The sequence below is a fragment of the Chamaea fasciata genome, unplaced genomic scaffold (genome assembly GCF_029207755.1).
Source record: "Chamaea fasciata isolate MVZ Bird 193981 ecotype frontalis unplaced genomic scaffold, bChaFas1.0.hap1 SCAF_8, whole genome shotgun sequence".
Taxonomy (NCBI): Eukaryota; Metazoa; Chordata; class Aves; order Passeriformes; family Sylviidae; genus Chamaea; species Chamaea fasciata.
The window spans coordinates 38490990-38518544 of NW_027094093.1; the positions used below are offsets into that span (position 1 = coordinate 38490990).

General features: G+C 57.8%; 1 protein-coding gene and 2 non-coding genes across 4 annotated transcripts; 1 reads left to right on the forward strand and 2 right to left on the reverse strand.

Annotated features, from left to right (window-relative positions):
• Positions 1–843: 843 nt before the first annotated feature.
• On the reverse strand, positions 844–7427 carry NR4A2 (nuclear receptor subfamily 4 group A member 2). 2 transcript variants are annotated; one of them, XM_066190493.1, is made up of 8 exons: positions 7352–7427; positions 6189–6310; positions 5182–6047; positions 4142–4271; positions 3972–4060; positions 2998–3200; positions 2436–2614; positions 844–2356 (listed from the first exon to the last, which is right to left on the reverse strand). In XM_066190493.1, the coding sequence occupies exons 3-8, from the start codon at positions 6043–6045 to the stop codon at positions 2100–2102; spliced, it is 1722 nt and encodes a 573-aa protein (XP_066046590.1). In that variant the 5' UTR covers positions 6046–6047; positions 6189–6310; positions 7352–7427; the 3' UTR covers positions 844–2099. The 2 variants fall into 2 exon arrangements, with proteins under 2 accessions (XP_066046590.1, XP_066046589.1); XM_066190492.1 differs by having other exon boundaries at positions 3897–4060.
• Positions 7428–24963: 17536 nt separating this feature from the next.
• Positions 24964–25035, forward strand: TRNAA-CGC (transfer RNA alanine (anticodon CGC)). The gene has a single exon. It is a non-coding gene; the product is annotated as a tRNA-Ala (tRNA).
• Positions 25036–25253: 218 nt separating this feature from the next.
• TRNAG-GCC (transfer RNA glycine (anticodon GCC)) lies at positions 25254–25324 on the reverse strand. Its single transcript has one exon. It is a non-coding gene; the product is annotated as a tRNA-Gly (tRNA).
• Positions 25325–27555: the final 2231 nt, after the last annotated feature.

The window sequence follows — 27555 nt, forward strand, 5'->3', positions numbered from 1 at the left end:
TGCGGCACCGGGACGCTCCCCGCCAGCTGCGGGGCGAGGTGCCCCGCGCCCGTGGGGTTTTGGGCACCGCGGGCCGCGCGGCACAGAGAAGTCAAACCGATGCCGGCCGTGGCGTCGCCCACCCTCCCACGGGCGTTTTGTTGTCTCCCCGAGGCGAGAGGCTCAAGTTGCGTCCCCGCCGGATGAACCAGCGGAGTTTGGGTTCCGCGCGGGACCCCGAGAGCGCATCCCGGTCCGGGACCCGCGGGGCTCCGGGCGCGGTGCCGGTGCCCCGGGCGCGGTGCCGGTGCCGCGGGGCTCCGAGAGGCGCTCCCGACCTAAAGCCGGGCAGCAGCCCGGGGCTCTGGGGCAGCGCTCCCCGGGACCCCGCACACCCCGCGCTGCCCCCCGAGCCCCTCCGCCGCCGCGGGGGCAGCTTTGGGAATTAAACCCCTCCGTTCAAGGCGTTTTCCTGCGGAATTGGCCCCCCCGCCGAAGGGATGCGCCTGAGCAAACGGCGGCGCGGGAGGAGGGGGAGAGGGATGGATGGCGCAGGACGCGGGTCCTGCCGCGGGGGCTGGATGCGGCGGGGACCGAGCGTGGTGAAACCCGGGAAAGGACCAACCTCCGAGCCGCGGGTTTTCCTCCTCTTCCTCCCGCGGAGCCGGCGGCGGGGAGCGGGAGCGGCCCCGGCCCTCGGCGCTCCGGGCTCGCCGCACGGGCAGAGGCTTTTGTCCCCTGGGTGCGGCGGGGGCTGGCGGAGCAGCTTCGCACTTCGGCAGAAAGGAGACGAAATTCGATTCGTTTACATGTTTTATTGTTGTAAACATTAAAATTGTCTTTCTCAAAGAAAGAGTTCTCGGGAGAAAAAAATAATAATAATAATAATTATAATTATAATAATCCGCGTTTCTAACTGTCGTACACCATATTAAAAAAAGGCAGCGACTTTCCCGTGTGCCAAACCGGGGTATACAAAGAAAAATACTACAGAATATGGCAATATTAAAAATATTACTCGAACATAAAATAATATATTAACCGACAATTTTTAGACGTAAAAAAAAAAAAAAAAACAAAAAAACAAACGGAACAAAACAAACCAAAAATTCAAAGTGCTCAGTAATTTCCAGGGAGTTATGTATAGTATAAGCACTCTGGAAACAGTCAAAAGCTGCTGCATGCAAGATCTGTTTAGCTTTAGACAACAAAATAATCAAGATATAAACTTCTTCTTTAATCAACATCAACAGTACATACAACACTTACAAACAAGGGGTGTCGGGCGGTGTTTACAAACACTATGTGTCCCTTTGGGGGGAATTCCGGGGGGTAACACTTGTGCCCACCTATTTTACAATTGAGAAAATGTTCGAAGCTTAGATAACTACCAGTCTTTATAAAAGCTACCAGACTACATAGTGTCTGAAATACTATTTATAGAATATAGACATTACTGAAATAGCAAGTGCCTATAACATTGTCACCCTGGAATCGTCATGCTTCCCTGGTATGGACAGATTGGGTTTTTTTTTTTTTTTTAATTCTCTTTTTTTTTTAATTATTTTTTTCCAAACACATTTAGCTTTTATTTCTGATTTTTTTTTTTTAGAATTGTTTCCCATGTTTCATCATAAATAGGCACAGAATATTTTTTTTTTTAATAGAGCCAAACCGCATCTGAAAAATGTACAAGCCTTCGCCTTCATTAATGCCACGCCACCCACGCACTGTTTGGGGTTTGGGTATATTACAGCTTTCTTTTACAGCAGAAAACTTTAGTCTTTAGGAGGGTGAGACTCGTGGGCCACCTCAGGGCTCGGTTTGTCACCGAGCCTGAGCCGCGTGCCCGGGCTTGTCTTTCGCACCAGAAGTCCTTAATAATAAACTCATTTAGAAGCCGATAATAAAAAGTTTATACCATGGTGTTTGTGTAGTCCATGAGCTGCATCCATGATGCCCCAGAGCCAAAATGCCCGTCGCGTTTCTGCCTGCAGGAGTTTGCAACGCTGGCTGGGTGGGAGCTGGCAGCCAGGGGTGCTGCTCTGGGCCCAGACCAGCTCCCCTTCAGGCAGCTGGAGCTTCTCCTCGGGTCAGCGGAAGAGCACGGGAAGAGTCTTTTAAAAAGGTAAAGTGTCCAGGAAAAGTTTGTCGATTATTGCTGGCGGTGGCACCAAATCCTCCAGTTTCAGGTAGAAAATGCGCTGCAGGCCCTGTGTGCAAAGCGTGCGGAGTTCGGGGAGCTTCCCCAAGAGTTTGGACAAATAGTTGGGGCGATTCAGCCCCCCGTTATTGAAAGTCACGTGGTCTTTGAGGCAATTTACAATCTTGTTCTGGAGCTCTTCCACCCTCTTGGGTTCCTTGAGCCCGTGCCTCTCTGCAAAGAGAAGGGAGCGGGACATCACGGGGCTGCCACGGGGAACGGCGGGCGGGCCAGCGGGAGCGGGGACACTCACCTGTCACCATGGCCAGGGCAGCGATGCACGAGAAGGCAGAGATGTCGATGTTCATGTTTTGCAAGTTGGAGGAGAACTCCACGATGGAATCGATCCACTCCCCGAAGCCACGGACGCACTGCAACCGGTGCAGGACCACCCCGTTGCAGAAGATCAGCTTCCCCTCCACGGGGTTGGACCTGGAAGGAAGGGGACAACCCCAGAATGAACTGATGGATGGATGAGAGAGGCAGGAAAAGAAAGAAAAAGACAAAAGATAAGAGAAGGGCAAAAGATAAGAGAAAAGAAAGAGAGAATGAGCAATAGAAAGAAAGCAAGAAAGACAGGGAGGGAGAGAAAGATAAAACAGAGAAGAGGGAATGAAAGAGAAAAAAGGACAAGAGAGAACAGGAAAGAAATGAAAAAAAAAATAAGAAAGGAGATGATGGGGGAGAAAATCTAAACAACTAATTACTTGAGGAGCAATAAATGAAGGATTTAAGAGGCACCTAATTACCGAGGAGTTAATAAAACGCAGAGCAGTGGACCTTGAAAGGGTCTGATTCCCCCGACCCCCGCTCACCTGTACGCCAGCCGCAGCACGAAGAGCTCCAGGAAGGCGGACTCGAAGAGCAGGTCCTGGTCCGTCTTGGGGAGGTCAGTGAAGCCGGGGATTTTTTCCGCCCACCCTCGGATGATCTCCATGGAGCCGGTCAGGAGATCATAGAACTGCTGGATGTGCTGGGTGTCGTCACCGCTCAGCTGGTAGTCGGGGTTAGCCTGGAACTGGAAATTCATTTTAAAAAGCACTTAATGAGGTTCTCTAAAGTCTATAACCCGTGAAATTGCTCACCCCGTCCCCGGCCGGGGAGCGGGCTGGGATAACAATTAAAGCTCTCTCTGACCGGCGAGGAAATTAGATGTTCCGGGGCAATTAATTCGATTAGGAACGGCGCTCCGAGGCCGCCGCTCTCCGTGCGCGGGGGGCCCGATCCCGGGGCGGCGCCGAGCCGAGCCCCGGCGGGGCCGAGCCGAGCCCCGGGCGGGCGGGCAGGGCTGGAGCCGAGCCCCGGGCGGGCGGGCAGGGCTGGAGCCGAGCCCCGGGCGGGCGGGCAGGGCTGGAGCCGAGCCCCCGGCGGGCGGGCAGGGCTGGAGCCGAGCCCCCGGCGGGCGGGCAGGGCTGGAGCCGAGCCCCCGGCGGGCGGGCAGGGCTGGAGCCGAGGCCCCGGCGGGCGGGCAGGGCTGGAGCCGAGCCCCCGGCGGGCGGGCAGGGCTGGAGCCGAGCCCCCGGCGGGCGGGCAGGGCTGGAGCCGAGCCCCCGGCAGGCGGGCAGGGCTGGAGCCGAGCCCCCGGCGGGCGGGCAGGGCTGGAGCCGAGCCCCCGGCCGGCCTCGCCTGTCCCCCCGCAGCGGCCCCGGGGCCGGCGGCCCCCCCTCCCCGGGCGGCGGCGGCGGGGTCCCTCCGCGAGCTCGGTGCCGCTTACCCGGGAATAGTCCAGGCTGGTCATAGCCGGGTTGGAGTCGACATGGGCTCTCACCAGCGCACTGATCAGACTCACCGGGGGAGAGGGGGGAGAGGGCTCCTGGGGGCTCTTCGGTTTGGACGGCAAGCGGCCCCGCCGGCCTTTTAGGCTGTCTGTGCGCACCACTGCAAGAGAGAGCGGTCAGCCCGGCGCGGCCCCGCGGGGCGCGCCCGGACCCGCGGACCCGCGGACACACGGACACTCACCCTCCTTGACCATGCCGACGGCCAGGCACTTCTGGAAGCGGCAGTACTGGCAGCGGTTGCGGCGGCGCTTGTCCACCGGGCAGTTCTTGTTGGCCAGACACACGTACTTGGCGTTCTTCTGCACCGTGCGCTGCGGGCCGGCGGGACGGGAGCGAACTCAGCGCCGGGCCGGGGAGAGCCGCGCCCGCCCCGCGTCCACCCGCACCTCCTTCTGCCTCCTTTCCCCTTCATTTTCTTCTCCCTTCCCTCCCCGTTATTTTATTTTCCGTTTTTCCGCTTTGTTTCCTTCCATTTTCCTCTTCGTTTTCTGCTCCTGCTTTCATTTTTTCCCCTTTATTTCCTTTTCCCTTTTTTATCTTTACTTCTCCCCTTTTTTAACCTTTATATCCCTTCCCCTTTTTTAACCTTTATATCCCTTCCCCTTTTTTTCCCTTTAATCTCTTCTCCCTTTTAAATTTTTCTATTATTTCCTTTTTCCCTTCTCTTCTTCTACCTTGTAAGATTTGTTTTCTTTGCCCTTTATTTCCTTTCTCCTCTTTATTTCCTTCCCCCTTTATTTAGTTTCCTTTTGCCCTTTTAATTCTTTTTTTTCCCCTTTTATTTCTTTTTCCTTCCCCCCCACCTTCCTTTTTCCCTTTTTTTTTTTTTTTTCTTTCCCAGGGCATTTAACAGGAGAAAATTGACAGCGTTAACATCCCAGCTAACCTCGCAGCTCCTAGCCGTGTTTTATATGCCAAGAGGAGGGAAAGAGACGCTCGGTAAATACAAATCCGTGGGCATTCATATTATTTACATTCCTTGGAGACCTCCTCTATTTAAAATGATAAGATTATTCAATCAGGATGGTGAAATAAAGAGATCACTTAATTTTACCACAGGGAATTCTGTTCCACATGGTTAGCTCAGACGCAGTGCTCTGTCCTAACCGATTTCCATCTGCGGGGCTGCCGGCCCCGCGGGGTCCCCCGGCGCTGCCCGGCCCTCCTGCCCTCCGCAGACCCCTCTCCGCCCTCTCAGAGCCCTCCGCCGGCCCCGCTCACCTTGAAGAAGCCCTTGCAGCCCTCGCAGGTGCGCACGCCGTAGTGCTGGCAGGCCGCGTTGTCCCCACACACGGCGCACAGCCCCTCGTTGGACGGCGAGCCCCGGGAGGGCGGCGAGGGCACCTGGCTGTCCAGCAGCTGCGGAGCGTGGCCCAGCTGCAGCCCGGGGAAGGCCATGGAGGGCTGCTTGCGGATGGGGTTGGGCACGGCGAAGGCCTGCCCGTCCACGCCGTGGTGCGGCCCGGCCGGCTCCGGGTTCATGGGGACGTGCAGGGGGCCGTCGAAGCGCATCTGGCAGCTGGAGACGGGCGTGCCGGGCGGGGACTGCTTGAAGGAGAACAGGGACAGGCGGGACACGGGCGTTTTGCGCTGCTCGATCATGTGCGTGGTGGCCACGTAGTTGGGGTGGAAGTTGTGCAGGGAGCCGGGGTCGTCCCACACGGGGCCGTGCTGCACCTGGAAGCCGGGCGTGGAGGGGGTCGGGGGCGACGAGGGCTTGTAGTAGACGGAGCCCGAGTGGGACATCATCTCCTCGGACTGGGGGGGCAGGTGGCCGTGCTGCTGGTAGCCGTGCATCTGAATGTCTTCCACCTTAATGGAGGACTGCTGTCCGGACAGGGGCATTTGGTACAAGCAGGGGGGCTTCACGTCGTAGCTCGTGTTGTAGTTGTCCATAAAGGTACTGAAGCTGGGGAGAGAAGTGGTGGCAGTGATTTCAGTGTTGGTGAGGTCCATGCTAAACTTGACGAACTCCGGAGTTAGGAAATCGGAGCTGTATTCTCCCGAGGAGTGGTAGCTGTAGCTCTGGGAGGCCGGGCTGGCTCCTTGAGGCGAGGACCCATACTGAGCCTGAACACAGGGCATGGCTGCAAACGAAACAGCGTCAGGTAGACTCGGCCCGCGCCGCCCCGCGCCGGGCACCGGCGGCTGCGGGGCCGAGCGCCGGGACCCCCGTGCCCCGCCGGGGCTGCCGGGGCCGCGGAGCCGCGGGGACGGAGCGCACCAACCTTCAGCCGAGGGAGCGGCGTTTTCGGGGCAGCCGAGGGCGGACAGCGTCGGAGCGCGGCGGGGAGCGAGGCGTCCGCGGGTTCAGAGCGCGGCGGCGGCTCCAGCCTGCCCGGCGCGACGGCTGCGAGAGATACACGGACCCGCCAGTGAGCGGACGGACACGCCGACACGCGGACCCGCCGGTGAGCACACGGACATATGGACACACCGACACGCAGACCCGCCGGTGAGCGGACGGACACACCGACACAGAGAACCGCCGGTGAGCGGACGGACACACCGACACAGAGAACCGCCGGTGAACGGACGGACACACCGACACAGAGAACCGCCGGTGAGCGGATGGACGCACGGACCCGCCGGTGAGCAGAAGGACATACGGACACACGGACCCGCCGGTGAGCGGACGGACACACCGACACGCCGACGAACGGACGGACACGCCGACGAATGGACGGACACGCCGACCCGCCGATGAACGGACGGACACACCGACACGCCGACCCGCCGATCGGGAGGCAGGGGCGGGGGACTGACAGACTAACCCGCTGTCAGTCGACACACGGACCCAGGGCGGGGAACAGAGACACACGGAGCCGCCGGTCAGGCAGCCCAGGCAGGGAACTGACACACGGAGCCGCCGGTGGAGGGACACACACACGGAGCCGCCGGCGCGGCTGCCCGGCTCTGGGGGAGCCCCACTTGTGGACCCCACGCGCTGCGGAAGCGGTGCCGGGGCAGGGCCACCCGCGCCCCTCGAGGAGCAGATCTGGGCTCGGTTTGGATTATTTTCTCGGTAACCGGGCAGAGGCTCCCCGCGGGCGAGCTGTCACCGGCACCGGCTGCCAGGTCCCCTTCGGGAAGGCGCGGCGCGTCCCCCGGGAGAGCGGGCGAGGCGCGGGGCTGCCGGCGCGGTGTTGCCGGTACCGGAGCGGGGCGCGGGTGACAGGCAGCCCGGGCGGAGCCGGCTCAGCGCGGCAGCTCCGCGGGGGACACGCGCCCTCGGGCAGCGCGACCCGTCCCGTCCGGGGAGCCCGAGCGGGACCCGCCGGCCGGTGCGACGGGACGGGACCGGAGGGGTCGGGGGGCGCAGCCCGCGCCTCGCGCGCGGGACCCCGCGGCGGGAGGGGGGCGCGGGAGGCGGGAGCGGCGGGGCACTCACCGGGGAGCGGAGCGCGGCGCGGGGCGCGGGGCGCGCATCCAAGAGCGGGCGGAGCGGCGGCGGCGGCGGCGCGGGCGGCCGGACTGTGCCCGCCCGCAATGTGCCTTTGTTTATGTGGCCGCGGCCGCCGCCGACCAACGTGCGCCGCGAGCCCCCGCGCGTCACCGCGCGTCAGCGCCGCCCGCCAATCGCCGCCGCCGCGGGCCCGCCCCGGACACGCCCCCCCCGCGCGCCAGCGCGCCCTTTTGGTAAGTTTCCGACCGGTGACGTCACGCGGAGGGGCGCGCCCCGGCCACGCGCGGGGCGGGGGCGTGGCCTCGTTTGCATAGAGGGCGGTGCCGCCCCCGCCCCCCCGCGCGCGTCACCGTGACGCGCTGCCCGGAATAGCGCGCGCGGCCGCGACCCCGGCCCGGGACAGAACCGGGACAGAACCGGGACAGAACCGGGACAGGGACAGAACCAGGATAGGGCCGGGACCGGAACATGAACCGGGACAGAGCCGGGACAGAACCGGGACAGGGCCGGGCCAGGGACAGAACCAGGATAGGGCCGGGACCGGAACATGAACCGGGACAGAACCGGGACAGGGCCGGGACAGGGACAGAACCAGGATAGAGCCGGAACATGAACCGGGACAGAACCGGGACAGGGACAGAGCCGGGTCCAGAACAGAACCGGGCCGGTGCCACAGTTAGCACGACGTGCCCCCGCTTCCATTGCTCACGCGGAATTTAAGCGGATTTTAGTCTGTTTTTAATTAATATTTTATTTCATTATTAACTTTATTTTCTATATTGTATTGATTAAATTTTAATTTTATTTTGAATTTATTTATTGTAATAGTTTTCATTTTAGTTACTTTTCTTTCTTTTTCATTGCCTAATTTATTTCATTATTTTCGGATTTTCATTTTTTTTTTTTTTGGCGATTTTGTTTTATTTAATTTATTTTTTCTTTAATTTATTATTTTTTTAAAACTTTCATGTATTTTAGACTTATTTGTTTTAAATTCCTTTATTTATTTAAATAGCCGGTGTTTGTTTATTTGTTTAGACGCACGTGGAGGTTTTTTTATTACTGTTTTATTTTATTTAACCTCTCCCCAGCAACGCCCCCAGAGCTCCCCCAGCCTCCATCATTCCCAGCCCAAGCCCAGGCCGGTGTGACTGGGGAGGGGGCACAGAGCAGAGCTGGGTCAGTGCAATTAAAGGCGCTGCATTTATTAAACCTCAGTTCGCAGCTGCACCCGGCGGGGATGGGACTCTGGAGGAGGAGTGTGCAGAGAGCGAGGGAGGGGACACGGCCTCCTCCACGGTGGGCTCTGCTCTCTGACCCGGGATCTTCCCCCTGCCGCGGTCCAGCCTGGAAAAAAGGACAGAGTGGCGTCAGGAAAAAGGACAGAGTGGCGTCAGGAAAAAGGACAGAGTGGCATCAGGAAAAAGGACAGAGTGGCATCAGAAAAAAGGACAGAGTGGCATCAGGAAAAAGGACAGAGTGGCATCAGAAAAAAGGACAGAGTGGCATCAGGAAAAAGAAGAGAATGGGTGAAGGACAGCTCCCAGCGCAGCCGGGGCAGCCACATCCCCAGAGCCCGGGGACAGCCCCGGGACAGCCCGGGGACTGCTCCCGGTGCCTTTCCTCGGGAGTTCCGGGGGATAGAGCACACAGAAGGAGCCGTGCAGGTTTGAGGTCCTGGCCCGGGATAAACCCCCCCAGCCCAGCGCCGTGCAGCCCTGCCCCAGCAGGCAGCACCGCCTCCCAAAGCCCCGCCAGCACGGCAGGACAGGGATTTATTTACTGGGACACTGGGGGCTCGTGCCTGGAGTCACCGTCCGTCCCGCTCCACACACACCAGAGAACCCCGAAGCCCCGAGGCAAACTTCTCCCACCCCAGACACCATCCCACAGTGCGCTCCTGACCCTACAGAGCAGCTCCTGGCTGTATCCCACAGCACCAGGCGGGAAAGGGACACCGCAAGGCTGGGGGGCACCACTGAGGGCTGTTTCTGCTCCGGAATGGCATTTTGGGGTCGTCTCCATGGGGTTCACCCGAAGAGGAGCTCGGGCGGGTTCCCTCAGCGGCACCACCACCACAGAACCATCAGTGTCAGCCACATCCCGGCAGCTCGTCCAGCCCTCAGCTCCCCACCACACCAACTTCCAGCCAGGGCCCTTCTAGGGCTAAGTGATACATCTAATTACCATATCCTTAGAATAGATGTAATATAAATTTCATTACTCACTTAAAAGTTCTAAAGTTAACAGCATAAACTTGAAGTTGAGTAATTAAGTAATCCTTATATAGACACTTATTAAAGTATTTATACATATTATCTTAAATCTACATCTATCATTTTGCCAATTAAAATTAGGACTTTAATTGCAATTAAGTAATTTAATTGCCAATTGAACAGCAAAATTGCTAAGTGACTAATTTTAATGCCTATTTTAATTACCAATCATGACTGGGGAGGGAGCTAATCAAGCAGTATCAGAGTAATGATGTGAAAAAAAGCGGAGAACAAACATTCCAGACTCCATGCTTTTTAAAAAAGAACTCCAAATTAAATAACTGCAAACACAATTCCAGACATGTGGGGAAATGCTGGATTTGGGTGTCTGAAGGCAGGAGCACAAAGAACAGGTTTCATTACAGACACTGTCACTCTTCTCCCGGAGTGCTGATCACGGAGTGTTCCCTGTCCCTGGGCTCTGCACTGCTGCCCCTGGAGTGGGGTGGAGCTGGGGATGACCCCTGGCAGTGGGGTGGGAGCTGGGGATGACCCCTGGAGTGGGGTGGGAGCTGGGGATGACCCCTGGAAATGGGATAGGAGCTGGGGATGACCCCTGGAGTGGGGTGGGAGCTGGGGATGACCCCTGGAAATGGGATAGGAGCTGGGGATGGCCCCTGGCAGTGGGGTGGGAGCTGGGGATGACCCCCTGGCAGTGGGGTGGGAGCTAGGGATGACCCCTGGCAGTGGGGTGGGAGCTGGGGATGACCCCTGGAAATGGGATAGGAGCTGGGGATGGCCCCTGGCAGTGGGGTGGGAGCTGGGGATGGCCCCTGGCAGTGGGGTGGGAGCTGGGGATGGCCCCTGGCAGTGGGGTGGGAGCTGGGGATGACCCCTGGAAATGGGATAGGAGCTGGGGATGGCCCCTGGCAGTGGGGTGGGAGCTGGGGATGGCCCCTGGCAGTGGGGTGGGAGCTGGGGATGGCCCCTGGCAGTGGGGTGGAGCTGGGAATGGCCCCTCACTCACAGGATGGTCTCCTGTAGGGAAGCAGCACCTAAAGCCACGGCTCTGGGAATTACAGACGATGCAAACACAGGGAGATGGGGCACGGGACGGGTCAGAGTGAGCCACAAGCACTTCTGGACCTGCACTGCCCACATGGGAAGACATCTCCACTCATGCTCCCAAAAGTGCAAGCCCATCTTCCCAGCAGGCTCCAGGTGCCACGAGTGAGGTTTTCCAGCCCAGGGCTCCTGCAGGGTCAGGCCAGCCCAGCTGACTCCCCAGGCTGTGCTCTGCAACCCACCCACAAGTGGAAATGCATCTGCTGCTGTCACGTCCCATAAAAACCCCAAAATCCGTGTCAGTCCTGGCTGTCAGTGCAGCAAATCCCCGAGGAAGGAGAGTCAGTCCTTGTTCACGAGGAGGAAGCCCAGGAACCCGTGTGCGGTTGTTCCTCTCCAGTGGGAATGGGATCGCCATCACCACGGGGAGGTTTTCGTCCTTGCAGTCCTGAGGCAGCACTTGGGGTGCCCTGGCAGCACTTGGGGTGCCCTGGCAGCACTCAGGGTGCCCTGCAGCACTCGGGGTGCCCTGGCACGCGTGGTGCTCAGCACCGAGGGCAGCAGCCAGCACAGCTGGGCAGGGTCAGTGCTGTGGCCCTGACCATCAGCTCCCCCAAACCCCTCCTGGCAGGCAGGCCCGGCAGGGCTGTGTTTGTGGGGCACGTTAAAGAGGGTCCTGCAGCACCAGTGCAGCTGCTGCATCAGGCCCTGCCCTACACGGACATTCCACCGCTCACATCCCCTGCCTATGTGGCCACGTGTTTCAGGAGAGTTTTGGGAGGGAGGAGATTTATTGCCTTCTCAAGAGACCAAAAGTCTCGGACTAACAGAGGGGCGCTGATAGGAAGGGACAGTGGTATCAGTGCTGGAGCTGCAGGCCGGGGCTGGCTCCCCTGCCTGGGCTGAAGGAGGCAGTGCCAGGCCTCGGGACAGCCACCACCCATCCCCACTGCAGGGACACACACTGCACAGGGTCACACACCGCACAGGGACACACACCGCACAGGGACACCTGCACTGAGGCCATCACCGAGGCCCAAGGCAGTGGTGTCACTGCAGTGAGCTCCTTCCAGGGGGAGAGAGGCCAGGAGTGTCCTTCTGTCCAATTCCACGCAAGGTGCAAAGTCCCCGAAGTCCCCGAAGGGCGAAGGAGGAGCTGCCCACGAGGCACAAGGCTGGATCCGGTGTCTGATCCTGGCAGCAGCTGGAGATGGGTGTCCTCAGGGCTGCAGCAGCAGGACCCAGCTCCCCTGGGCCGCAGCAGCAGCTCCGGCCCCTGTCTGTCCAGAGCTCTGTCCCAGAGCACACACACGAGCTCCGCGAGAGCCTCAGGCCTGCCCTGGCAGGTGAGCAGCCCTGACAGACCCTGAGGCTGCAGGTGCCTGTCAGGATGGGTGCCCAGGTGAAGCTGGATGTCCTGGTGCCCGGTCAGAGCGTGGGGGTCTCGCTGCCAGACGTGACTGGGCCATCTCACAAGCACTCCAGTATTCCCCTTAGAGTTCTCTAAAACTACACATGGAGCGTTACTCTCCCTTTTCCCTGCTCTCGGTCCACTCCTGGAGCTCAGCCGTGCAGGTAGCGGCAGCTGACACGAGGTATTTGTCACAGCAATGCCCGTTTCCACGGAGTCTCTGCCAGCACGTGGTAGTTCCATGGGAGCCCACGGAGCCCTCCCTGCTGTCCCTGTGTCACCGCCGGCCAGCAGGACGGGCCACACATCAGCGCTGTCCCGCAGCCTCCGCCGGGGCCCTGAGCGCAGAGGTGTTGGCGGTGTGCGATGTCAGCTCCGCCGGCCACGTCCTTCGTCCCCCGGCGACGAGGTCCCGCCGCCGCCCCTGCCGCGGAGGCGGCCGTGCTCCCGCCGGGGCCGGAGCGTGCTCCGGGGCGGCAGTGATTGATTTCCCCGAGGTGAAAGGCTAAACGGGCCATATGGCGCTCGCTGCAGCCCATCTGCTCCTGCCCAGCCGCGCCGCGCCTGCCGCCAGCAACATCTGCCCGCCCGCATCCAGCTGTGCGGGCACCGCTGGCGGAGCCGCGCCGCGCCGCCCCGAGCCCACGCCTGGCGGCCGGGGCCGAGTCCCGGGACCCTCCGCATCCCATCCCCGTCATCCCCATCATCCCCATCATCCCCATCATCCCCATCATCCCCATCACGTCCATCCCCGTCCCCACCGCCCGCCCGCCGCTACCTGCCTGGGGCGCGGGCGCGGAGCGGGGCGGAGCGGCCGGAGCCGGGACCGGAGCCCGGTGCCGGGGGCCGCCGCGCCCCCTCGCAGCTGCCGCCGCGCGTCAGCGCCCGTCACGGCCCGTCAGCGGCGGCGGGTGACGGCAGCGCCGGGGGAGCGGCCCGGGGCCGCCGCGGGGGGGGCTGGCGGCGGGCGGGGGCGGCCCCGGGCTGCTCCGCTCCCCCCCGAGCTGCCCCGCTCATCCCCACGGGCTGCCCCGCTCCCCCCCGAGCTGCCCCGCTCATCCCCACGGGCTGCCCCGCTCCCCCCCGGGCTGCCCCGCTCATCCCCACGGGCTGCCCCGCTCCCCCCCGAGCTGCCCCGCTCATCCCCACGGGCTGCCCGGCTGCCCCCCGGGCTGCTCAGCTCATCCTCACGGGCTGCCCCGCTCCCCCCCCGGGCTGCCCCACTGCCCCCCGGGTTGTCCCTCTGTCCCCTCGGGATGTCCCTCTGTCCCCCCGGGCTGCCCCGTTCATCCCCACGGGCTGCCCCGCTCCCTGCCGGGCTGCCCCGCTCCCCCCCGGGTTGTCCCTGTGTCCCCTCGGACTGTCCCTCTGTCCCCTCGGGCTGTCCCTCTGTCCCCTCGGGGCTCCCCCCGCCGCCGCTCAGGAGTGGTTTGTGTTTTGATTTGAGCGGGTTTTTATTTGGGTTTTTTTGTTGTTTCGCTGGTTTGGTTTGGGCTTAGTTTGATTTTTCCACCCCCCTCTCACCCCCCGATGTTCCACCTCCACTCCGGTTCAGGGAATCTTCCTGCTGGAAGTGTCAGACCAGCTCCAGCCCTGACTCTGGGGGGCTGAGCCTGGAGAAAAGGAGCTCAGGGGGGACTTTGTGGCCCTGCACAGTCCCTCATAATCAGGAGGGGACAGCCGAGGGGGATTTGGGATCTGCTGCCAGGGAACAAGGACAGGAGGAGAGGGAACGGCCTCAGGATGGGCCAGAGCAAGTTCCTTTTGGATATTGTGGAAAATTTCTTCCCTGAAAATGTTGTCCAGCCCTGGCAGAGCTGCCCGGGGCAGTGCTGGAGTCCCCGTCCTTGAATGGATTTAAAATCTGCGTGGACGTGGCCCTTGGGGCCATGGGTCAGGGGTGACCTGAGCAGTGCTTGGGGAATGGCTGCACTCGGTGGTCTCACAGAGCTTTCCCAACCCAAACAATTCTGCGATTCCGTGATTTTAGGACCAAACGGGCCCAGCCCTGCCCGGGGTGCAGCTTCCCACCCTGGTGACGAGGAGCATCCTTGGGGTTTGATGTCAGACACGCGTCCTCTGGATGCAAGTGATCCCAGCAAACAGACTATTTAAAGTGCCTGCTGAAGTTTTCTTACATAAAACACATCCCCAGACTCTCCCCCACGCACACACGCTCAAACTCAGGCGTCGGTTGGGTTTTTCACTTGGCAGCGTTCTCCTGAAAGGCTTGGAAGTGCCAAAAGTAGTAACTACGCTGCAGAGTCTGTTACAGCTCCTCATCTGCCACTCAGTCCCGCATTCCTGCTCTCTGACAAGGATGCCAGCCAGGCTACAAGGGTGGAAAAACAACCCCAAGGCCGCCGCAGGAGGGGCACAGACCCCTTTGCTGCAGGCGGGGCTGGGGAAGGATCAGGAAGAGGCAGCCCAGCACAGCAGGGACAGGCTGGCACAGCTGCCCCATTCCCACTCCTGCAGCAGGTTATAGGGACAGAACTGCTCTGTGCCCCCCTAGAATTCACCTGTAGGGACGCAGAGCTGGGGACATGCCCAGGGTCTGCACTGGCCATCTCCTGCTTCTTTGGGAATTGTCTCAGGGACTGTGTCAGCACCAGGCTGTTCTGCCAGCTCTGGAAACCCCCAAAACACAATACTCGACTGATGTGTTTGTGCCACAAACAGTCAAAAATAGCATAATTGCACATTATTTTCCATGTGTTTTGGGAGTTACTGCCACAAGACACAGAAATCTGGTTCAATTAGCTGCTTTCGTTAAGTGAAATGTATTTTGTTGTTTTAAGTGAAATCCTTCCTCGGCTTGGGAAGGATTTGCTCAACATATTTGGGATCCTTCTCCCTGAGAAACAAATTCCCTGGAAGACACTGCCAAGCAGGAAAACAAGTATCCACAGAAGCTGGGGAAAGGGGGAGGTTTCCAGTGACTGCTCATGGCGGGAGGTGTTGCTGGCCCCATCCCCAGATGGACAAGGCTGCCCAGAGGTCCCTGCACACGCAGAGGGGTCAGTGACGAGCTCCTAAAGTGCCCCTGGGTCTGCTCGGAGCGGCAGCCGGGAGAGACACTCGGCACAAAGCCCAGAGTTTTTCCCCATCGCGTTTCTCATTACAGGGGCCTTGTCACAGCAGCGTGGGGTCACTGGGGGCTCATGTCAGGAGCCACGTCCCCAAAGCCACCCGTGCAGAGAGGGGGTTCCTGGGGACACCAGGGCCCTGTAGGAATCATTTGTACCCTTTAAGAATCCCTTTTTCCTGCAGGAATCCCTTTCCCCAGCAGGAATCCCTTATCCCTGCAGGAATCCCTTACCCCTGTAGCAATCCCTTTCCCCTGCAGGAATCCCTTACTCCTGTAGGAATCCCTTTCCCCAGCAGGAATCCCTTTCCCCTGCAGGAATCCCTTTCCCCTGCAGGAATCCCTTTCCCCTGCAGGAATCCCTTTCCCCTGCAGGAATCCCTTACTCCTGTAGGAATCCCTTTCCCCAGCAGGAATCCCTTTCCCCTGCAGGAATCCCTTTCCCCTGCAGGAATCCCTTTCCCCTGCAGGAATCCCTTTCTCCTGCAGGAATCCCTTTCTCCTGTAGGAATCCCTTTCCCCTGCAGGAATCCCTTTCCCCTGCAGGAATCCCTTTCTCCTGTAGGAATCCCTTTCTCCTGTAGGAATCCCTTTCCCCTGCAGGAATCCCTTTCTCCTGTAGGAATCCCTTTCCCCTGCAGGAATCCCTTTCCCCTGCAGGAATCCCTTTCTCCTGTAGGAATCCCTTTCCCCTGCAGGAATCCCTTTCTCCTGTAGGAATCCCTTACCCCCGCAGGAATCCCTTTCTCCTGTAGGAATCCCTTTCCCCTGTAGAAATCCCTTTCCCCTGTAGAAATCCCTTTCTCCTGCAGGAATCCCTTTCCCCTGTAGGAATCCCTTTCCCCTGTAGAAATCCCTTTCCCCTGTAGGAATGTCCCGTCCCCGGCACTCCCTAAAGCCCGGCAGATGAGAGTCACAGCGCCCCCGGGATTTCAGCTCCCAGCGCTCTGTTCCCGTCGGCCCAGCCCCAGAGCGTTTGTCGAAGCCCTGGCGAAGCATTTTCTGCGGGCTGCCGGCGGCGGGGATGTCTGTCCCGGTGAGGATGGCCCCGGCCGTCGCGGGGCTGTCACATCCCCAGGCCGGCGGCTCCGAGCAGCGCCCGCAGCCGGGAGGGAACGTGCCCGTGGCACCGCCAGCGAGAGCCGGGCCCGCCCTGCCTCGGGGCCGGAGGGGCCCGTCCTTCCCCTCCGCTCTCAGCTCCGCAAAACCCTTTTCCAGGGAGGCTGCGAGCCCCGAGGCCTCCCGAGGCTGAGCTATTTTGGGTGTTTTCCGCAGCATCTCTGAACGCTGTTGTGCTCATGACTGGTGAGTGGGTGATCCGTGCACGCAGCTCTCCGGAGTGTGCCAGCCCAGCCCCCCGGCGCCAGCCTCCCCCTCCTCCTCCTCCTCCTCCTCCTCCTCCTCCTCCTCCCTGCGGCCCGGTCTGGGCTGGGCTGGTGGCACAGGCTGTCCTGGGCTGTCCCTGCAGGGTGGTGGCTGTCCTGGGCACCCCGTGTCACACGGTGCTGTCACAAGCCGTGTCCCCTCTCCAGGACACGTCCCAGGCAGGGGCTGCCCCCAGGGATGGAGGGTTCCCATCTCCGTGTTCCCTCAGACAGCCCCAGGACAGCGTGCTCTGCAAAACACGGCGCTCATCTCTAGAGGGGCCCCGGCTGCCTTCTGAGCTCATGCTCTGGACTGAGGCCCGGCAGGTTTGAAGGCCAGGCTGGACACGGGCTTGGAGCACGCTGGGCTAGTGGAAGGTGTCCCTGCCCATGGCGGGGGTGCAACACGACGAGCTTGAAGGTCCCTTCCAGCCCACGCTGTGATTCTGTGGTCCCGAGGCCAAGGCACAAAGCACAGTCTCCTTTGGGCTGCAGGAGCTTTCCTGCGCTGCTGAAGGTGATGATGCACAGAGTGCAACAGCCACAAGCTGAAGCTGTGAGACCACTCAGGCCTTGTCAGGGTTGCAGATTCCTCCCCCAAGGAGCAGGGAGCTGCTGCTGCCTCCTTTTAGGGATGTGGTTTAGTGGTGGGTTTGGTAGCCACGGGTTAATGTTTGGGCTCCATGGTCTGAGAGGGCTTTTCCAGCCTGAACCATCCTGTGGTTGTCTGACAGGCACCAGGAATGGGGTCCAGCACGGTGGGCTTGTCCAGCCACGGCATGACGAGGTTATCTCCTGCTAAAAGGCTCATACCCTGCTCCAGCCCTCAGAAAACGGAGGTTAAACGAAGAGAAAACAGGTCCTGAGAGTTATGAATTTGCAAACTCTCCATGTCTGTGATGGCTGCTGTCATTAGAGGGAAATGGCAGAGAGAACAAACCCATTAATGCAGCTGTTAATTGGAAACAGGACTGTGTGGAGAATGGGGTTTGCAATTATGAGAATAGTTATTAAAATACCATTTTTTGCTTTTTTTAAAACGCCTGACTTCAGCACCGAGCATGGAGGAGTTACGTTTCAAAAAGTTAATTATTTCCAGTGCTTCGGAAAGAGAGGCCTAAGCTGAAAACCATTTACCAAAATTGTTAGGACAGTTTCTTTAATTATCAATTATCAAAACAGTGTCGGGGAGCATGGGCTGAGCCTGAGTTTACTGTCAGCCTGGAACGTGTTTCCCTCCCGTGCAGGTCCTGCTCCTTCCCATGGAGCTGAGCTGTGCCCGTGCCTCAGGACCCCTCTGTCACTGGCCACTGTGGCCTCCTGGGACACTTCTCTCTCGTCCCAGGGGCTTTTCCCTTGGCGTCCCCATCCTGGTGTGGGTTTTGGGGTGATGCTGGGCCTTGGCTGGGCCGGGAGGCTCCTGCACTGGGCTCTGACTGCTGGGGGATGGGATTCCTACAGGGTGAAAATGATTCCTGCAGGGTGAAAATGATTCCTGCAGGGTGAAAATGATTCCTGCAGGGTGCAATTGCTTACTACAGGGGCAAGTGATTCCTCCAGGGGCAAGTGATTCCTCCAGGGAGCAAGGAATTCCTGCAGGGGCAAGTGATTCCTACAGGGGTAAGGGATTCCTACAGGGGTAAGGGATTCCCACAGGGTGCAACTGATTGCTGCAGGGTGCAGTGGCTACCACAGGGAGCAGTGTGTGAGGGAGCCGCACTCAGCCCTGTGCTGCTCACCCTGGCTGTGCCTGGAGCTGTTCCCCAGGGAATTCTGCCCCTCAGCCCCTGTGCTCAGGTGAGACCCCACCTGCAGAGCTGCCCCAGCCCTGGGCTTTGACATCAGAGGGATCTGGAGCTGCTGGAGTCCAGAGGAGACACGGAGCTGCTGCAGGGCTGGTTCCCTCTGCAGCCAGGCTGGGAGAGCTGGGAATGTTCCCCCGGAGAAGGGAAGGCTCCAGGGAGAGCTGGGAATGTTCCCCCGGAGAAGAGAAGGCTCCAGGAGAGCTGGGAATGTTCCCCTGGAGAAGGGAAGGCTCCAGGAGAGCTGGGAATGTTCCCCCGGAGAAGGGAAGGCTCCAGGAGAGCTGGGAATGTTCCCCTGGAGAAGGGAAGGCTCCAGGAGAGCTGGGAATGTTCCCCTGGAGAAGGGAAGGCTCCGGGAGAGCTGGGAATGTTCCCCTGGAGAAGGGAAGGCTCCGGGGAGAGCTGGGAATGTTCCCCTGGAGAAGGGAAGGCTCCAGGAGAGCTGGGAATGTTCCCCTGGAGAAGGGAAGGATCCAGGGAGAGCTCCGAGCCCCTGGCAGGGCCTGGAGGGGCTCCAGGAGAGCTGCAGAGGGACTGGGGACAAGGGCTGCAGGGACAGGACACAGGGAATGGCTTCCCACTGCCACAGGGCAGGGCTGCGTGGGACATTGGGAATCGGGAATTCCTGGCCGGGCTGCAATTCCCAGATTTGCTGTGGCTGCCCCTGGATCCCTGGCAGTGCCCAAGGCCAGGTTGGACACTGGGGCTTGGAGCAGCCTGGGACAATGGGAGGTGTCCCCGCCCTGCCCTGGCAGGGGTGGGATGGGATGGGGTTGGATGGGACGGGATGGGCTCCAAGGTCCCTTCCAGCCCAACCCATTTTGGGATTCCCTCATCCTACAGCCACGAGGGTCTCCAAGCTTCAACTCCTCTTTCCTTCTCTCAGCACTTCTCTGCTTCCAGCGAAGCTCAGCTGGAATTCAGGGCAAGTGTAGGATGGACACACACCCAGTGGTACAAAAATGTACACTCACCCTTGCCTGACAATGGAATAATCATGGAGAAACAGGCAATTAATCATGCACAATAAATAATTTAGTCTTTCTTGCAACACTTGAAGCACAGCGAGTGAAAAACCCTGATTTGAGAAGAGCGGTATTAAATAAAACTATGCAAAATGAAGTTCATCCTGCACACTGAATGGAGGAAAAAACTGGGTTTTATTCAATTTTAATTAAATGGGATCTGGTTCTTCAATATGGAAAAACTAGATTAAAACTGAGGCACAGATTGAATCCCATTAATATTACCAGTAAATAAAAATATGTTATTTTTTTGGTTGAGGGAGCTTCAATAATAAGAGGCATCATAAAGAGAGAAATCAAAACTGGATTGTACGTTCACCAGATTGTTCAATGCAAAAGCCAACAAAATTAGGCCATATTGATGTGACAAGCAAGAAGAAATATATTCGTTTCCAGCTCACAACATTCTGCTGCAAGACATCACTGGAAAACCAAGTCAATTTTGGTATCAGTCAGATCCCCATGAAACGAGCCCGCACTGGCAGCAGGCAATCCCACAGGCCGGGCACACAGCAAAGGAGATGGAAAGGGATTCACTGCACTCACTGGGCGAGTGCTGCCAGGCTCGGGGTGGCCACCACAGCCACTGCCACACCTGGGGGCAGGAAAAGGTCTTTTTTTAACATCTGCAGCGGTGTTGAGGTCTTCATGTTTGGAATGATGCCGCGGGTAACAAGTATTGTCTGGTGCTTGTCGTGGAAGGCGTTCCAGGGGTACAAATATGTATTTCCAAAGCTGATCCAGGAAAAAACAAACCACACTGTGTCCAGGAGAGAGTTCCTAATATCCATACCTTAAAAATGTGATACAAACTGAAAAAAAAAAAAATATTTCTTACCTGGGGTGTTTCTGGGGACAGAGTGAGAGCTAAAAATGGAGAATGAGGTTCAGGGAATAAGCCAACACTGAAGGAAAGTAGGACAATAGCATTAATAATAACATTAACAATAATAGCAACAACAATAGTAATAATAGTCGTAGCAGTTGTAATAGTAATAGCAGTAATAATAATAATAATAATATAGTAGTGTACTTTTTAAGGGTTGGGGTGAAATATTTTAATCAGACATTCTCTAGGCAAACCTGAAGTGCCCCGTTGAGTGATCCGCCCTAATGAGGCTCCGCGTGGGTTTCCAGACCAGCTCCTGCCTTGGTTTCCCAGGAAGGGCAGTGAATTAGGGCCTGTGAGGAGGCAGGAGCATCCTGCTGCCTGCACAGCGTTATTGCCACTGTAGCCCAGGTAATTGAGCTAGAGCCTGGCCTCCCCAGCCTGGCAGAAGCCTCCTATTTGCCTCAAATCCTGAAATGTTAATTTTCATCTCTGATTAAGCTGCAGACCAGTCGAGGCTCCTTTTATTGAGTCAGGCAGACTCCTACCTGCTTCCCGAGGGCTAAATTTGGCCGGGAGAGCCATTGTAATATTGTGTAATTAATTTGCCAGTCAAATAATTTCTGCAGGGCTCTAATTTACTTATCTGTCTGCAACACTAATGAATCTCTCAGCTCAGTACTTTAATCATGTTTTCTGCCTTTTTATCTCCTTTTTAACTCCAGCTTTCCGAATTGTTTACTACGGGCTCATCTGTAACCTGTATTTTGGGCGTGTGTTTGTTCTCACAACAAAACCCAGCCAAACACGTGGACTCTGTAGTTCTCCTTCGTGGCTGGGGGCTGCTGAAAGCCTTCCTTGCTTTATTCTCCAATTCCAACAAGCAAGAGAGCTGAGGGAATAAAAATCCAAGATGCGAAAAATCCAGGAGAGAAAGCCATTTGTATTTGGAGGACTTAAGGTGGGAACTTCATTCCAGCTGGGTGTAACCTGTGTGCAGATCTTCCTAGAGGTCATTCCAAGCACTCCATTTCCTGATTAGTGGGTAAATATGTTCCAAAAAACGTGGATATGACACCTGAGGACACCACTGAATCGTGGATTGATGGTTGGACTCGATTTCCTGAAAGCTCTTTTCCCACCTTAACGATTCTTTGATTCTTTGAAATGTCACATCGGCAGGTTTTTTAGTTGTTTAACTTCCCAAATCACAAGCCCGTGGCCATTTTTTGTTTTTCGATATATTTATTACATAAGATGCTGTGGTAAGTGGCACATTTCTGTAGTGTTCAGTACTCAGGTGTCGTTCCAACACACTAACTCTGATATTTGTCCCTTCGCAGTTTTCCTGATCTCTAACGGGAATGTTTTCTGAAGGAGAACAGGAATGCTGAATAGGAGATAAATAATCATACAGAATCACAGAATTCCTGAGGTTGGAAAAGCCCTCCCAGCCCAGGGAGTCCCAGCTGTGCTCAGCCCAGAGCTCTGAGTGCCACCTCCAGGAATTCCTGGGACACCTCCAGGGATGGGCACTCCAAACCTCCCTGGGCACTTCCAAGGCCTGAGCTCCCTTTCCATGGGGAAATTCCTGCTGCTGTCCACCCTGAGCGTCCCCTGGCCCAGCCTGAGGCCGTTCCCTCTCCTCCTGTCCCTGTTCCCTGGCAGCAGATCCCAAATCCCCCCCAGCCATCCCCTCCTAGAAGGGAATTGCACAGAGCCACAAGGTCCCCCCTGAGCTTCCTTTTCTCCAGGCTAAGAGGCTGGAATTCAAGTTGGAATTCTGCATTTGGATATCTCAAACAAATGGATGATGTGGCCATGTGATGAAAGAAAACCAATTTTCTGTATTTCAGTATAAAAGGTAGGTGCCACTGCCGCGGGCTCAGGTGTTACACGGAGGGGTCAGACACACCTGGGAGCCGAGACCTGCAGCTCTGTCATAGCTCCAGGGCTGGATCCACCACATGAATCCTCTTCATCTGTTTGTTTTCCACCACTGGGCTTTGCTGCTGCGTTCTACTGAATGAGAGCGCTGGTTTTACGGAGGAATTCTGAGTGTAAACATTTAATCCTGGGAACAAGTGCCGTGGTGGGAAGCTGTGCTAGAAGGGAACACGGACTTGTCCATCTGCCTCTTCAGAAGCCTGCTGTGATCCCTGCTCCCTGCAGTCCGGGGGCTTCGGGACAGAGCTCCTGCCAGGCTCCACCAGCCTGGAGAAGAGCTGCTGTGGAAAACAGCGAGTGATTTGAGTGAGTTTACGCGTGTATGTGACTGAGAACTGACGAAAAAGGCAGAAACTTGAGTAGATCAAAGAAAAGCCCATCCCCAGGGCCAGGGGAGGCCTCCCTGAAAGGCTCCCGAGGTACCAGGAATGAGTTAATCCCACCAAGGAATGCGGAGGAGCTGCCAGATAACAGAGTGACATTGTTTTTCCCTGATGTCAGCACAGAAACCCAAACACAAAGAGGTGAATGTAGTCCTTGGAGGCAGCTGAATGTGGAGCTTGTGCCGGCCTCCAGCAGCATTGAAACAAGATGACAAAGTGTTTCCTGGAAGCAGGGGCTGGCTCGGGCCAGCTGGGCTGGCCAGTGCCCGCGCTGGCTGGGGTGGGAAGGATCAGGGATGTGCCATGCTGGGAAGGGTCAGCGATGTGAGTGTGCTGGGAGCAGGACAGGGCCCGTCCTGCTCCCTCCTGTTTATGAACACGCAGCTCTGGTGGGCCTGGGGCTTCCACCCCATAATTCACATCCATCCACGGGCATTTTATTCTCCTTTACAGTCACCTTAAGGCATCTTATTCTCTCCCGTCACATCCTCGTGCTGTGTCTTGCCTGAGTAATTCACCTTATTCTGTGTTTGGTAGGTGATGAGGTCTAGAGGATATTTAGACCAGGCTGGAAGAGAAGCCTTGTTTCACTTCAATATAGGCAGCACTTGTCTTGCTTCCAAAGGGACAGTAATGAAATACTTGCTGATAGGCTTTGGATGCGGAGCTGCTGCTCTCAGCAGCCAGAATGTGCTCTGCCTCCATCCACCCCCCAGATGGGAAGTTTCGCAATTGGGTGACTGTCCATCACAGCTGAGTAATCCATAACAGCATAGTAATATCTGTATTATTCATTTTCGGCTATTCTGAACTCTACAGGAAGGTAAACAAAAGGAGAAGAAACTGAAGAGAAGGTTTTAAATTGCTTTGTGTTTTTATTGCAAGGTTGGTATTAGCCTTCCCAGCACCCCTGGCTCAGCCTGGTGAGGAGCCACGGCCACTCTGCACCTTAGGTTACACACAAACCAGAGTTTGGGTGTTGATGAGGAAAACCACAGCCAGGAACTGCCAGAAAGCAGCTTCTTAAAATCTGGCTGGAAGAGAGGCAAGCTGTAAGTGCTGTTTTCTGACAGGATGGAAAAACCTGAGTGGCCAGGGTTACGGATGTCAAAATGGGAATGGCTGGGTGGGGAAGGGCCCTGTGGGCTCGGTACAGCTGCTTGTGGGAGAATAAATTCAATATGTTCTGGTAGTATCCAGTATTCCTCCCTGCGAGGGTGCCCCTGGATCCCTGGCAGTGTCCCAGGCCATGTTGGATGGGGTCGGAGCAGCCTGGGACACTGCCCTGTCCCAGGTGGGAAGGTGTCCCTGCCCGTGGCAGGGGTGGGATGGGATGGCCTTTAAGGTTTTAACCTGTTCCCAGACCCTGAGGGATAGCTGAGCGCACACCGAGGGCACCCAGCGCTGCCGTGGGGATGGTGCTCGGGCTCTGCAAACACCGGCTCCGGGCAGCTCCTCGACAGCTCATGGACGGTGCTGCTTTTGCTGGGAATCCGCCACGGGAAGGAAGAACGTCCTTGGGTTCCTCTCCGGCAGCATGAGGGCTCCAACCCCGCCAGGTCCTGACCCCGGCTGGGGAGCCCCGGAGGGCATCGGCATCGCGGGCTGCCCCGGGGCCCGGGGCTCTGCTGCTGCTCCCCGCGCACGGACGGGGCGGCGCCGCTGCGGGGCTGGGGGACCGTGTCCCGCCCCGTGCCCGTGTCCCGGTGCCGCTGCGGGGCTGGGGGACCGTGTCCCGCCCCGTGTCCGTGTCCGTGTCCGCTCCGTGCCCGTGTCCCGGTGCCGCTGCGGGGCTGGGGGACCGTGTCCCGCCCCGTGTCCGTGTCCTGCCCCGTGTCCGTGTCCGCTCCGTGCCCGTGTCCCGCCCCGTGTCCGTGTCCCGCCCCGTGTCCGTGTCCCGCTCCGTGCCGGTGTCCCGGTGTCGCTGCAGGGCTCCGTGCCCGTGTCTCGCTCCGTGCCCGTGTCCCGCTCCGTGCCCGTGTCCCGGTGCCCGTGTCCCAGTGCCGGGCTCCGTGTCCGTGTCGCACTCCGTGCCCGTGTCCCGGTGCCCGAGTCCCGCTCCGTGCCCGTGTCCCGGTGCCCGTGTCCCGGTGCCGGGCTCCGTGTCCGTGTCGCACTCCGTGCCCGTGTCCCGGTGCCCGTGTCCCGGTGCCGGGCTCCGTGCCCGTGTCCCGCTCCGTGCCCGTGTCCCGGTGCCCGTGTCCCGCTCCGTGCCCGTGCCCCGGTGCCGGGCTCGGTGCCCGTGTCGCACTCCGTGCCCGTGTCCCGGTGCCCGAGTCCCGCTCCGTGCCCGTGTCCCGGTGCCGGGCTTGGTGCCCGTGTCGCGCTCCGTGCCCGTGTCCCGGTGTCCCGGTGCCGGCAGAGGGAGTTGTGTGCGGCCGGGTCGGGCCGGGGCACTCAGCGGGACACGGTCCCCCTGCCGTCCCCTCCATTTGGGGGCGCCCGGCGCCGGCTTCTCATAGCCGGGGATGTAGCTCAGTGGTAGAGCGCGCGCTTCGCATGTGTGAGGTCCCGGGTTCAATCCCCGGCATCTCCAGGCGTTCTTTTTTTAATGTTTTTCATTTCCTTTTTTTTTTTTTTTTAAATTCCTCCCGCCTCCCCGCGCGGCCGCCGCTTCCGCCGGGCCGGCCCAGCACGGCCGCCAGCACCGCCCGGCCCGGCCCGCGCCGCTTCCCCAGCCCGGGAGCCCCGCGGGGAAAAACCAAAACGCCGCGGCCACAAAACGCGGCGCCTCCACCGCCGGCAAAAACGAGTTGCATTGGCCGGGAATCGAACCCGGGCCTCCCGCGTGGCAGGCGAGAATTCTACCACTGAACCACCAATGCGCGCCCGGGTAGCTTCCCCCGCCCCTGCCTCAACCAGCTCACCCGATGTCACCGCTGTCACCGATGTCACCGCTGTCACCTACTCCATCCCGTTTCTCAGACAGCCTCCGCTCGTGCAGCACTTTTCAGCCATCATTTCCAGGGGAAAAAAAAAGTTTTTTAAAAGTCAGCACTACCCACTACGCATTTTTCCTCTAAAGGATTAAAAAAACCCTTGGGAATGTGTATAATGCACCCGTCATACACCTCAGAGCGTATGGCCCGACTGTTGGTTTTGGTCTTGTTCATCTCTCACAGATATCCCTAATTATTTCAGTAATCATTATTAAAACTTTTGTTTCTCAACATATTCCTTTAAAATTTATTTTGTTTCTAAGCATTGTATTTTTATCAGGGACAAACTAATATCGTTCCTTGAAAAAGCAAGAAGTGATTTAATGGAAGAACTGTAGGAGATTACAGGTAAAGGTTTCCAAGATTCTTTACACCTAAGCACTACGGTTGGGGTTGATCTTAAAGGTCTTCTCCAACCTAAATGATTCTATGATCATTCTTTACATTTAAAAGCTTTCAGACCAGGTCACAAATGTGTATTTTTGTTCCCTTTCTGTCCTGGAAGGACTTTGCCAGGGGAGGCCAATGGTTGAGGGCTCAGTGGCTCAGCTGACCCACAAAGGATGATCAGAGTGTGCTCACAACAGTCTCTGTGACTTGCCAGGTGATGACATTGCAGCACACGGTGCCTGTGTGTGGTGATGTCAATAGTGAGTCCTTGCTTGTGCTGTGATGTGGCCGTGCTGTGTCCCAAAATAAACGGTGCACGCTCCTGAAACTCAGTTTGCCTTGGACACGCTCCCACAAGCAGCCACACGTGAGCCAGAGTCCAAAGAAAAGCTACAACGAGTGCTTCACGTCAAGGGAACATCAAGATTTAGGTACAAAAGTGCTGGAGAACACTGCCCGGGCAGGAGGAACCACCCACCTCTGCACAGGTAGTTTTCTGGTCCCACCACCAGCTCTGGCACTGCAGGTCATGTTCCAGTGTCCTGTGTCTGGATGTGCACGAACAGCACAATGTGACAGCCCAGAGCAGTTCCCTTTCCTTCTCAGCTTCCGCTGGCAGAAGGTGACATAATAAAAACTGTAAGCAATAATTATTATTTAGGCTGTTGCTTACAGTTGGATTAGTCAGCCTAGAAAAACTGTTTTCTCAGACAAGCCCAGGACCAAAAACCCACCAAGCACTTCGGCAAAAGATACTGATATTGAGAAGCCCCTAATTCCCCATCTCACTGTGTCTGCCTGGAAGTCAGTCACGAGGAGGTTTCCCCCTCCTTTTGTTCTCCCACCTCCTCATTCCTGGTAGGGATATATATCCCTGCCAGGCAGGCACATCTGGCAACATCTGTGCACAGCCACAGGGGACCCAGCAGCGTGTCCTCAGAGGGGATCACAGAATCAAAGAGCCCTGGGCTGGCTGAGGTTGGAAAGGTCCTCTGAGATCACTGGGTGCAATGGGTGACTCAGCACGGCCAAGGCCACCCTGCAGCCTGTCCCCAGCTGCCCTCTGCTCTCTGGGGCAGGCAGAGCAGAACAGAACACGCTGTTTGCGCCACTCCTTGGGGAATCATTGCACAGGGGGTCACTGCAGTGACAGACCCTGCACTACTTGCTCAGAGCAGAAGTGAAAGCTGTCCTTGCACTCATGGTTCATAACTCAGAGAACAGTTCCTCATGTCCTTCACATTGGTTTGTATCTGCTCAGAACATCTGGGCGTGTTGACTGACGTCCTGCAGGGAATTCTGTCAACCAGGAGGAGTTTGGCAACTCCCAGGCCCCCCTGGGGCCCAGATGTCACTCCAGAACACGCTCTGGGAGCCCGTTCCCAAGCTGTGTGACCCAGGCTCACGCTTGGCTCCCCTCAGAACTGTCTCTGAGTAGGAGGGTGCTGCTGAACAGGGCAGAAATCCACACCTGCAATGTTAGAAATGGTGGTCCAGAGCCTCAGAACTGGGGAAAATCTCACAGGATCAGTTCAGCTGAGTAGGAATCAGAATCCTACTCCAACAAAACGAGGAGTTCCAAGGGGTTCCTTGTCTTAGTCATCACAATGGCTGGGAGAACATTCTCTGCCAACCTCCAGTGCAGATGGATCTGTTCCGTGCCCCCAAAGGACAGGGCACTCTTGCAGCAAGTCCACAGGCTACAAAGAAGCCAGAGAAGGATTCTT